The sequence below is a fragment of the Lygodium microphyllum genome, chromosome 14 (assembly GCF_053477565.2).
Source record: "Lygodium microphyllum isolate KBCC chromosome 14, Lygodium_microphyllum_v1.1.10, whole genome shotgun sequence".
Lineage (NCBI taxonomy): Eukaryota > Viridiplantae > Streptophyta > Polypodiopsida > Schizaeales > Lygodiaceae > Lygodium > Lygodium microphyllum.
The window spans coordinates 15454638-15467279 of NC_141148.1; the positions used below are offsets into that span (position 1 = coordinate 15454638).

The window sequence follows — 12642 nt, forward strand, 5'->3', positions numbered from 1 at the left end:
TGATAAAGATCATGATGAAGATAATAGTATTATATGTTGATTATGGAAAAAGTAATGTTGAAGATCCATTCTTGTATGTTAATACATGAAGAGGTGATTATAATAAAAACATTAGTAACACTTTTTCTCCTTATCCTTCTTTGAATTATGCTTCTGAAAGTCGGAATCAATTTGGTGTTTCATCTTTTATGCATTCTGTATCATCATCTTCATTTCAATTTCCATCATTATATCAACAAATTGAATTTAGTGCATTTGCATCCATATTATTTACACCATACTTTAAAACATGTCCATCCCACCCACTTCTTCTGCTACAATTACATTTCACACCATTTACATTTCACTTTTAGATACCACATGTTCCTTCACACATTACACCGGGGGAGGGGGATTCTTCGGGTTCTTCAAATATATCCACAAGCTTTAGGATCTCTACATCTTTATTTCTAGAATACTACTCATGCACCTTTGGGGGAGGCTAAGCCTCCATCTTATGTACCTTTGGGATACTTACAGCATGAGATATCTTTCCCTTTTTACCTAGACATGAACTAGTTGATACCATAGTTTGCTACCGTGGCGATTCGTAGTGGACCATTTGGTTATGCTATTATGCCTCATTTGACAATTTGCGCAAGGCGTGAGAGTCCCTGTGCCTTCTCCACATGTATGTATGGGTCCTTGTCTGCCTATTCCCCTCCTTATTTTTACTATCGATCTCCTCCCTAGAACATTACAGTTCTTCATTCTCATTAGCTCTTGGTCAAATCTGATGAGACATGTACTTGATTCCTGAAACTTGTGGGATCTTATCTAAGGGCTCAAACCCCAACCAAACCTGTGCCTTGTTTCACTAGAGGTTGTTTGCTCCTGAAAGGTTAGAAATGCCTCTGCTATTGTTGAGTTGATGCAGGGTCTACTTTCGGAATTTTAGTCATAGCTACAACACTTTGACCTACCTTTAGAGGAGTGGGATTACTTTATTGACCACTATGTGGCTCCAGATAGGACCCGCACAATACCTATGCTCTATGAATTTGAGTGTCACCTATTGCATTATACTCAATTATTTAACCATTTTTATAGTGTGACCTCTGTAGAGGGGGCTTTCATTGTCTCTTCTTAGAAGGGGCAGCAAGGAAAAGGCAAAAAAAATCAAAATAAAAAACAAACTCAAAATTAAAATCAAACTCAAAATCAAAACCAAGCTAGTGAGTCCCAAGGGAACTCCCAATCATCTTGGAAAACCAAGTGGCAGAATGCAACAAAGAAAAATAGGTATTTCCAATATAGTTAAGAAGTTGGCCATTTTGATGAGTGTTTATCCAAGGCTAGAGGCACCTGACCCAAATAAAAGACTGAGACCTCTGTCCCTCAATCGAGTAAACCCTAATAGAAAAGGCAAGGTGGTGACAACCAAAAATAGGGATAGTGGTGAGACTAGATGACCTACATTGCCATCATTCAATCATCACAATGAGTATTGTTTTCAACTCCAGAGGGCATGTTTGAATGGTCTATAGGATATGAGACCCATCTTGTCTCCATTGAGATATCAAAGGTTGTGAGCTTAGTTCACATTCGCAAGTTACCTCGTGATGAGGTGACTGTAGAGGTTGACTCTACCCAACCAAGCACATCTTTTCTTGTTTGGATTGTAGATAGTGGAGTGATCTATCATATGATTCCCATCTAGGATATTTTTATCTCTTGACCCCCTGCAGTCGGGAATGTTCGGTACGGGAACAACTTCTCGGTCCAAATCACAGTCTAGGTCGCATCAAGTTTGATATCGATGAGGGTTAGAATCTCACTTTGTTGGATGATGTCTATGATGTCCCCCAACTTGGGGTAAACCCTTTGTCCATTCTGTAGCTTTGTCGATTGGGGTGAGTAGCTTTCTTTATTGTGACCACAGTTGAGGTCATAGACTCTTAGAGTGATCTAGTGATTGCTCATGGTGAGATACGTCTTAGGGGCCTCTACATGATTTCTCAAATTTTTTTTCGGGCTGATAGTCAAGGATCTAGAGTTCCATTGTTTCTAGGCTTTAGCCACCATACAGGAGTTTACGAACAATGAGCACCTTTGGCATTATCACTTTGGACACCTTGGATATGACATGCTTTATGAGATGTCACGCCGTTAGTTGGTTGAGGATCTTCTATAGGCTCAGCTTTGTTCTACATTCGAGATGATTGGTGTCCTACTTCTTAGGGATAGAGGTAGTTTGATTTGGGGATAGTATTTTTATCTCATAGCAAAAGTAGTAGACATGGTATGTGGCCACATCTCTTGATCCGGCCAACCTTTTTAAGGATTCCCTAGGTTAGCCCTTCGATAAACACACTTATAGGTCAGTTGTAGGAAAATTACTCTTGTTGATTTATACTAGGGCAAGACCTTGCATACTCAATTTCTTTACTCAATCAATATTTCAATGCATCTAAGATGTCACATTGGATTGTTTGTGTGCATATATTGAGATATGTTCGGTGTACTTGTTCTTATGGTTTGACACACAATCATGGTTTGCTTTTGCAGGGATACATTGATTCGGATTGGGGTAAAGATCCTAGTACTCCGTATTCTTACGGTGGCTACATCTATTCTTTGGTCACGACTCCCATGGAGATGTTGGCTACTTGCATAGCTGAGGTAGAGACTCAGGCCCTCTCCAATGGTACCATAGAGGCTTTCTAGCTAATAAGCTTACTAGTGGCACTTCACTTTCCATGTGCTTCATTGACTATTCTCTATTGTGACAACCAGAGTGCTATTGCACTTGGTGGTAACCCTATCATTAGTCCATAGAGGCCTATAGTTTGTACCTTCATTAGATAATTTGCAAAAATATTGATCAAGGTAGTCAATTGTCCAGTTCTCCAATGCTTGCTACCCAAGATTGGCCTACACCCTCCCCTACTACTTTAGATTGATGGGGGGAGAGTGATTTCCTCTGGCTTTTCCTTTCATTTGAGAGGGGAAACCTTCTTCTCTTGAGGGTGACAGGATTTTGGTTCATTATTAAAAGGGCGCTTGGGCAAGTGAACGATTCCCTTCTGAGGGCATTGTTCTAGTGGCACGATTGCATTGTATTTTGCATGAGTATGACGATTTCAATGCCTCTTGCATAAACCCATGCATTGGCATTTTGTTCTTGTAAACATATATGTGTGGTTATTTATCATTTTTCCATCAAAGAGTCATGGACCTTGGATCCACCATATTTACAGGAGCTCACATGGCAGTCTCTCTTTGCTTCCATCTTTATTTTTTGCTTCTTCACATACCCTCCATAGATTTCTTCATCATAGATGCCTAGTGGTGGTTGGGATAGCTTTGTCCGTTTTGTGATGTGTTGGGTTTGACCATCCTGTTAAATCCAATTAAATATTAAAAGCCCTTTAAGAAAAGAAAAAAGAAAAGTCCAATGCAGTTCCATCCACCTTGTAGGTCCTAGTAGGCCACTAGGGAGTCCATGGGTACCCTTTGTTTGATGGCTTGGCCTCTTTAGGGTGATTACTTGGGCTCCCTTGGTAAGATAACCATTGCCTCTATAGTCTTGGTAGGCCATTGGGCAGCCAACATGTACCCTTTGTTCAATGCCTGGGCTGCTTTGGAGTGGGATACATTGGGAAAATAAAAACAAAATTGGGCTTGGGTTACTAGAGTCCCTTTTTGGTATCAATTTCAGACCTCAGAGGGGATCTAGATCTAAGGATGCATTGCATATTGATTAGCCATATTAAACAACCCCAAAACAAGCTTAATTAATCAAAGTACCAAATTTCCATAAAAAGAAATGCATTCCTGGAGTGTCAGTGTCCTATAAAGCAAACCCTAATTTGGGAGGACCTAGCCACCTATAAATATGGTCTGCCCACCACTCAACCTTAATCTCATTTTTTGCAGCTTGTAGGTGCCTTCGCTTTGCTATCCATACCCTATTCACGGAGGATATCTCAGTTCGAGTTGCTGCCCACTGTTTCCTATCATCAAGTGTTTGCGGTCCCACCTTTTGCTACTATTCATGACTGTTCTCAGCCTTTGCAGCTTGTTATTGAGCTTGTTGACTGTTGTCTATACCTTGATCAGCTCTGCTTGCTGCCATATGGACAAAGTGTCGTGTTTGCAATTGTACGATCAGTCCTTATCTGCGTTTTGCTGTTCTTGGAGTCGCCTAGTGCTGCCATGTCATCAGACTGTTGTATATGATCATTCTGCTGTCACCCAACTGCCACATCATCAGTTTTTGTTGCATTTGTTGTTTTTTGCAACGATAGCCTATCTGCTGACACTGATCCCCAGCCTCCATTAAGGTTGTGTTTGTTGCTCCCAAACTTCTTGGGAGGTTCCTAGCTGAGTTTCAAAACTGTTAAGTACTGTACACTCCTTTTCTTATACTCTTTTCCTTGGTCCTAGTGATATGGGAGTGTAGGGGTCAATATTTCACCTATAGTGTGTCTGCTGCATTGAGCATTGTATTGTATTCATTCATTATTTAGATTTCTTTCATCTTTTGTGTTCATTGTCATTGTGTTAATCCTAACCCTAATTGTGTTTCTTTACTAGTCTGTGCATTTGTTGTATGATTGTGTTTGTATTCTATAGTTGAGCATTTTTTTAACCAAGCCCCCACGATAGCCACAAGTTACTCTTTAGAAGAGCATTGCTTTTAATACCATATGAAGATATGTTGGGGTTTGTGTGGAGAAAGCACAAAATGTATGAACACGGCTAAAACACATTAACTCAAACCAAAAAGCCAAAACACAAAAATCTAAATGGAAAAGTCAAAACACAAAAACACAAACAGAGAAGAAACATAACTCTGACATGAATGAATGAATGCTGTAAATGAAGGAAAGAGAGTAGGTTGAGGGAGTAGTCAGAGGGTAGTGTCCATTGGGGACAACCATCAGAGATAGAACTCGAGGGTTGTATCCATGAGTTGGAGTTGAGATGATACTGAAAATGAAAGGGCAGCAAGCTAAAAACAAGAACACATTAGTCTAGAGGGTTGTTACACAGGCCGATCACCCTTTGCTAGTTAGCTGCAAACAAATCTCGATCCACTTTTCGAAGGTAAATGTGGTTGTGGTGACCAAACTTAGCATGCCAAAGCTTGGTCTATGAGTGAGAGGGGAGAAGAAAAAAAGAGAGGTCTATGTTCTTAAGCTCGCAAGAACACGTTCCTCCTTTCCAAGGCATACCACCTTCCTTATTACACTTGGGGCTTAGAACGTACCATCATGTTGGGCTTAGATAGAGTCTATTGTCGCTGAAGGCTTAGTTGAAATCTACTAGTCAAAGGTAATATTTATTTGGATAAGTATTATTTGCTTACATAATAATAGTTAGTTCAATAGTATGCATTAACATTTGATAAAGGTCCCATTAGCCTATGAGACAAAAATAGATATATCAGGAATTTGAGAAATGATCATGTTTCCCAAGTAGAATGAAAAAATACATCTAGCAACGAAACACCAGATAATTGGAAGGACTAAAAAATTAGGGATATGATACAAAGTGGAATTGATATGATGTTCTATGGAGATAAAAGGACGATTGATATCATTCGATAATATATCTCTAGGTCTATCCCACATGGATAAGTTGAAGCGTTAAGGTATGGTTGCTTGATGGCATCTCGTGATGCTAGTATCGTCTATGTTCTTTGGTGGTGCCTCAAGTGGGGATGTGGATTTTGGGCAACCTATTATGCATCTCTTGATGGCTCTAGCTAAGGTGAAACTAGCCTTTCTTCTTGGATAGGGTGGTAATTCTTGATCAAATACTCAGCTATAGCAATCAATAAATAAGCATAAATTGAAATGCACACTTTACCTTAATCATCTTGGATAGTAGACACCCTGTTGATGCCCAAAACTGGCGCCCCTTTCGGTATTTCTTTAGCTTTATTGCCTAATGGATTGGATACAAGCTTAGATTCCACAATCTCCTTGGCTGATCCAAAAGCCCTTTGCTATAGATGCAATCAGCACATAAATTTGGGCAAATCGCTCCTTAGATTTCACCCAGGACTTGCTCTAATTGGACTCCAAATGGCTAAATGCTGCTCCAAATTCACACTGGATGGGTTGGCATTTGAAATCCTTGACAATACCACAAATTGCAAGTAACGATTTTAGTGTGCGATGCCTTATATTGATGGCACGGGTTCCAAGGTGGTTGCTAAATCCTAATTTTTGCAGAAAGTTATGGCTCACAGTAGAATTTTCTCTTTTTTCCACCAAATCTGGTCGAGATCTGCTCCAAATGGTTAAGATAAGCTAAGATATTTTGAGAATGGGTTGGAGAATGTGAGAGAATGCCAGAAAGAGAAAATTCAGAGATTCTTCTTGGGAGAAACCCTCAAGAATGATTGCTACATGTCAAATCTGTCCAAGACATAGTTACCTGTTGCCTAGGTTGCCCAAAATAGCTGTCACCAGCCTCCAAATATTGTCACCAGCCCCTGATGGGCCTTTTGCTTTTTCTCAGTTTGCACCCAATTTTTAGTATTATCTAGCTATTAAATTAATTTTCAGGATTAACTAATTTTGAAACTTAATTTCAGCTTTTCAAACCTTGCCCAAAATTCAATGTGCCCATCCATAATTAAATTGGCTAGGCCATTTGCAACATGGAGTGGTCCCCAATCTCTATTGACCCTTAGATTGGCATTAATTAATTAATTAATGCTAGTCCCTGGTGTCACCACTGACAGTTATTGGCCAAACAATTGTCCTAGGGTTGAAATTGATACTGACTGACTATTGAAGCCCAACGAGTATAACTTGTTACAACTTTTGCCTTTGACACCCACTACATCCTTGGGGTCCTTGGCCTGTTATCATGGAATAATTGCCATATGCATCACATGTGCTAAACAACCTTGAACATTTGATTAGTAACTTAATTGAATGTTATCAACAAGATTAAAGCATCTTAAAATTTCACATCCCTGTGACATAAGGTGACTCCTTGTGGTGGAACCACATGTCAATTTGGAGTTGTTGGGGAGTGTCAAATGTAGCTGTAGCTCTAAACAAGTTAGTAAGGATGTGATGTCATGTATCCCCAAGGTGCCTCCTCTAGACTGGAGGAGCTGTTGTCTATGTTGGCATAGCTCCAAGAGGAAGAGTCCAAGGCAGTGCTGATCTGAGAAGTCTGTAATCTTGGAAGTGGTCAAAATCCCTCTCGTGATAGGCGGTGGAAGCTCCCTTTGATCTCATATGTAATGCTTCTTGGTCTGCGGAGCAATTTGGCAGAGCTGGCAGATCCGGTCCTTTGGGGAGAGGGAATCTGCTTCACAGCCACCAGTCTCTATCTGTAACATAGCAGCCAGAAACGTCAGAAACGTTTAGAAACAAAACAACAGAAACGTGTTTTGTAAGTTTCTTTCAAGAGGGGGTAAAATAAGAGACACGGGTTTTTTTATTTAGGTATTTTTAATAATTTTGACTAGAGAAAGAGGTTCTAAACCTCTATGGAACTCTCTCTTAAACAAAGAATGGCTAATTGAGCTTGAGTGATAATAGAGTCAATTGAGAATAATACGTTATACATTATATATCCATGATCCATTATTGACTTGTCACTTATGTCAAAGTCAGTCTTTGGATAAGCTATACTATGGTTTAGAACTCAAGCATTATGATTCATACATAACATACAAATTTTTTTTTGAAATTAACTTGTAAATAGTCTATTTATAAAAAAAAATTTGAATTTAACTTGTAAATAGCCTATGTATAATATGGACTGAGTCAAGTTGCAACATCATAATTCTCATTTCAAAACAAACAGACAAAATGTCAAAATCAAGAATGAATCATAATATATCATAAATAACTCATACATGAGACTAGAGTCGTATAATATTCAAATCTCAAGACATGAATAGATACTAGATTGACAAAGTTCAATAACTAAACAAAATCACAAAAAAATCAGTTTCTTGTCCAAAATCTTGAGCCCTCACGAGTCATTACACATCATCATCATCATGTTTAACATTGCCCAATAGTTTTTGTCCAAAAAACCATGTTTTGGGTTCAAACTCACCAAAAAAATAAAAATAAATAAAAAACACCCACGTTTTTTACTCTCAAAAACATTTCATAGTTTAAGAGACGTTTCGTAAGTTTCAAATTCAAAGAAACATGTTTCTTAGCTGCTATGATCTGTGACTGGTGTGAGGATGTACGGAGCTGACCAATTGCACACTGTACTTGATGGGATAGGTGTGTGTTCGTATATCTCAGATCGAATCACTTTTTGGGACTTTGGGAACATTAGCAATCTATCTGTGTAGATCTGCTACAAAGATTGTAGTCGAAGCCAACCAATTGAAAACTTGGTTTTGAAACTAATGCTGATGCTTTCATGGAGGGAAACTAATTGTGAAGTATCTATTGAGGGATTAACTTTTATTTTGTACAAGAGGGCTGAACTGACCAGGGACAGAAAGCCTTGTCTGACGTAGGCACAGATCTGCGGAACTGTGAGCATGACTTGGGGAGTCGATGAACAGTATTACCAAGCTCAAATTCAGATTCTGCTCATTACATCTGAATGATAAGACATGTGACATGATTGCAAAGAATGTGTGGCAGACATTGTGGCAGTTTTGGATTGCACCTTATACATGTTGCTTTTGGTGATGATTCTACTAAAACTATTGCAAGCAAAAGTAAGATTCATTGTGATTTTGTTCTGCTCAATGTATTTGGAATCGACTTGGAACTCCCTGCAATGACTTCTTAGTACAGATGCAGAATCTATAGGAAGTGTTGTGTAAAAGATTTTAACAAATTCAGTTTTGAGAATGAAATGCATCTTCTTGTTTAATCTTTAAATGGGAAAACATCTTCTTGTTTAATCTTTAAATGGGAAAAGCATGTTCCTAAATTTCTCCCTGTTGTGTGGACTTAATACCTTTAATTCTTTACACACATGCAGGTACAGCAAGAACATCCTTGGTGATTACAATAGGACCTTCACCACGACATCGTGGAGAAACAGCAAGTACAATCATGTTTGGACAGAGAGTAAGTTTCATGCTTTTCAGACAGCCTATTTCTTTTACAGGCATCTGGTATTTGGTATCATTTGTTTCCAATCTAGAAATTTACATACTTGGCCAGAAAAAACATGGAAACTTGGCTGTTTTTTCTAACACATGCTTGTTCTTGCATTAGCAAACTTATGCAATGCTCCTTCTTGAAGGTGTTTGTTCCAGGCATTTTTTGTGCAAAGTTGCATAAATAATCTTGGGCAATTCACACCATCATTCTACACGTGTACTTCCGTCACACCTGAAGTGATTCCTCTAGCTTGCCTTTTTAGCAGGCATCATCATATCCAGAATCTGCCTGACTAGAATACATTGGGAAAACATTTGAACAGCCACATAGTTTCAGCAATGCTCCTACAACATTCTAGGGGATTCTGGAGCTTTCAAAAGGAATCTCTAAGACATTTTTTGATGGTACCATCCTGTATGTAAGAGAGAAGAAGAACATAAAAAGTATACTCAGACTTTATATGGTGAACTCAAGAAGCTTCATTGCACCAGTCAGCTGTCAATGCCAAAAAGAGTGAATTCTTCCTTAGTATGTTGTAGAATATGTGCAAATACTACCCTGTGGTCTTCAGAAAATTAAGGGTATCCCAATCTGAAGCTAATGCACAATATTGGAACTTTCCTGGTTTATAGCTTGTCATAGAAGGTAAAGACAGGCTTTGCTAAGAGGGTTTATCCCAAGATTAAGCTTAAATGCTATTGCAAAGTGAGGAGAAATACATCAGATATGGAGGAGAGGTGGAAGGTGAAGTCTAACAGATTGGATTGTTTGAGTCTTTGCAGAGTTCTATATCCGCCTGGGAAATCACTTCCAAAACAGACCCGTCTAGGAGTCAAAAGAAGGCCTATGATATCTCTACCATATGAAACATATGTGTTGTTAGTTTAAAAGGTTCTTGCGGCTATATTTCCTTAGTTATGTGCACTTCTAAAGACTATTGTGGATGATAGGGACCCAAGAAATGAAAGCTTCTTTTCAGAGAGCATTGCTTGATAATCCTACCAGTGCCATGCTTGATTTCTCATCTTGTTATCACCAACCAACAGACAATCAGTAAAGTGAGATGAATTGCAGATATTGGAACTGTTGTAATAAATGGCAATGTAAATCAGACTGTCAAAATTACGTCTTCAGTTGAGGGTGCTTACAGTCATTCAAGCAGCCTTAAATGCAAAATGTTGATATCCTATTTTTGGAAGCCCAAAGTTTCCATCCATTGTGTGTACAAAGGAAAACCTCTTTACAGCAGGTGAAATTCTAAGGGCCATGGTGTGAAGGTCCTTGTTCCCCATACATATCTAATTTCTCCAAAACGTTATGGATACCAAATGACTTCTGTGAGGCTGATTGCTTCCATTAACCCAGTCTTTCATGGTTTTATGTAGTAAGCTGTTTTTCAAGAATTACCATTCTGAAATGATCATATTATCTCAAAGAGCACAACTCAATATCGATTTATTGTTGTGAGAAGGAGAATTGTTTGAGGCATACTCTTGACAAGTGACTGAAATTCTTAGTAACAAGCCTATGATATTAAAAGCCAAAGATGAAAAAAAAACAACTAAGAGGACTGTTAATATAATGCCACTGTATGTGCAGATAATATCTATCCATTTATGATGTTTAAATACAAAATCAGTAATAGATTGAGAGAAATGTCCCCTAGGTATATAAGATGTGTGTGTACAATGGATAAGCTTTAATGTTTCAAATACAAAATGATTTTGATGAGGTATTGACTCTGGTGCCACTTTTATGCAGCACAGGCAATGAAGGTAGAAAATATGGTGAAACTCAAGGAAGAGTTTGACTATAAAAGCCTGTGCCGCAGGCTGGAGATGGAGTTAGAACAACTCATAGAAGAGAATGAGAGACAAGGAAAGTGTATGCTAGATGCAGAAGAAAAGTTGCAAGAAAGGCTGGAAGAAGCACGGACTTGTGTCAGTCAAGCTGAAAGGAGTCTTGCAAGTACTTTGGAGGTTTGTTACAGCTTGTCATCTCAAGTACTTAGAGAGCTTTCACATTTCGTGAAAAATGTTTCTGCTTTAAGATGTACCTTGTAGGAGCTTATTGGTTTTTCGTGAAATGACTTTGCTTTCCCCTCCCTTTCTCTTAGATTTTACTTTGTAAAGACAATTCTATTCCCATGCCTTGTACTAGAATATTGTGCCAGGTTTTTGAAAGTTGAAATAATAAATTGTAGCTAAACATCTGAGTAAATTGATGTGAACGCTAGAAAATGGCCATTGAGAGGGCTAAGCATAAGAAAGAGCACACTGAGGCCATGCAGAAGTTAGAAATGGAAAGAGCAGAAAGGCAAAGGATGGAGAAGGAGCTTAAGACTACTATCCAGAATATACAGCAGCAGAAAGAGGTAGATCCTTGAACTTGCCATAGCAAGGAAAAGTTAAAATTTCCATGATGCTTTAGTGATCATCATTACGTTAATTTCGTAACAAGTCAAATCAGATCTTTGTTCAGAATCACCATGTTAGATGAAAAGGTTTCCACGTTATGTTTGAGGTCTTTGCATGGGTTACATTATTTCTTGTCTATGTTTGAATGCGGGTATCACAAGCCAAGAGCTGCTATGTGGATATGTTGAATTATTTAAATCAAGCACTTTTACTAGAACTGTGTCACATTAAATTCAATTCTTTTGTTGTTTATCATGGTGTTCATATGATTGGCAGATGAGTCAACAGGCTAAGCAGCTTGATGATGAAATGCTCGAATTGAGATTGCAACTAGAAAATGAAAGTCAGCTAAGATTTCAGGCAGAAAAGGAGCTTCATGCATTGTGCTTGGGAACAGTGAGGGATCAGGACAGAACCTCACAGGTAAGATGTACCATTTAATGCCTCTTAGATTTGACATTTGACAGTTTTGATTAGCCAGTTTGCCAAAGCCTACTTCTTGAATTCCCTGGATGGTGTGACGAGGTATAGCAGGATCAAGAGCTTCTTATGCTAAACATAAAACTGGAGGAGGAGACAAAACACAGAAGAAAACTGGAAGACGAAGTCAAACATCTGCAAAAACAACTTTCACAACTTAACTTTGATGTTGATGAGGTACATTCTGGATGGATGCCTAAAATCACTACATATGGCTTTATTCATCTTGAGTCTTTGTATCGATGTTGTTCATTTTAAATAACTTTGGGAAGCTTCCCCTTGTATAGGCCAAGAGGGGCCTGGAAAAACAAGGCTCTAGGGGAAATTCATTCAGGTCAGATAGTCCCAGAAATGTACAGACTCCAAATTTCAGTGATATATCAGACCACCAGAAAGTGACAATCAGCAAGCCCTTCGAGAATGGCAAGGATCAAAACTCTTTTTGATGTGTCCAAGTATATCTAGTAAATCTTACTTTCTGATTAGCTTATATGGACAACATAGTAGGATTGCACAAACTGCTGCTGTCACTGGATTCAAAGGATCCCGTTATTCAAGTCCATGCTGTGAAAGTGGTGGCGAACCTTGCAGCAGAGGGTATGGGCATCCATCCACGAAGTCATTGGCAGTAATGTCTTTCATAA

General features: G+C 38.7%; 1 protein-coding gene across 7 annotated transcripts in view; it reads left to right on the forward strand.

Moving 5' to 3' along the window:
* The window catches only part of LOC148025350 (kinesin-like protein KIN-UB), a 90508-nt gene that overhangs the window by 49957 nt on the left and 27909 nt on the right, over positions 1-12642 (forward strand). For 5 of the 7 annotated variants that reach the window (XR_015693054.1, XM_087692395.1, XM_087692394.1 and 2 more), the window contains 7 exons: positions 8977-9065; positions 10868-11080; positions 11338-11475; positions 11795-11941; positions 12050-12175; positions 12286-12421; positions 12503-12595. Coding sequence is in view for 6 of the 7 variants with exons in the window: in XM_087692395.1 (XP_087548521.1) it covers positions 8977-9065; positions 10868-11080; positions 11338-11475; positions 11795-11941; positions 12050-12175; positions 12286-12421; positions 12503-12595 (942 nt within the window). In the remaining variant the exon portion in view is untranslated. The remainder of the gene's footprint in view (positions 1-8976; positions 9066-10867; positions 11081-11337; positions 11476-11794; positions 11942-12049; positions 12176-12285; positions 12422-12502; positions 12596-12642) is intronic. The other 2 variants (XM_087692393.1, XM_087692392.1) reach the window with 2 other exon arrangements.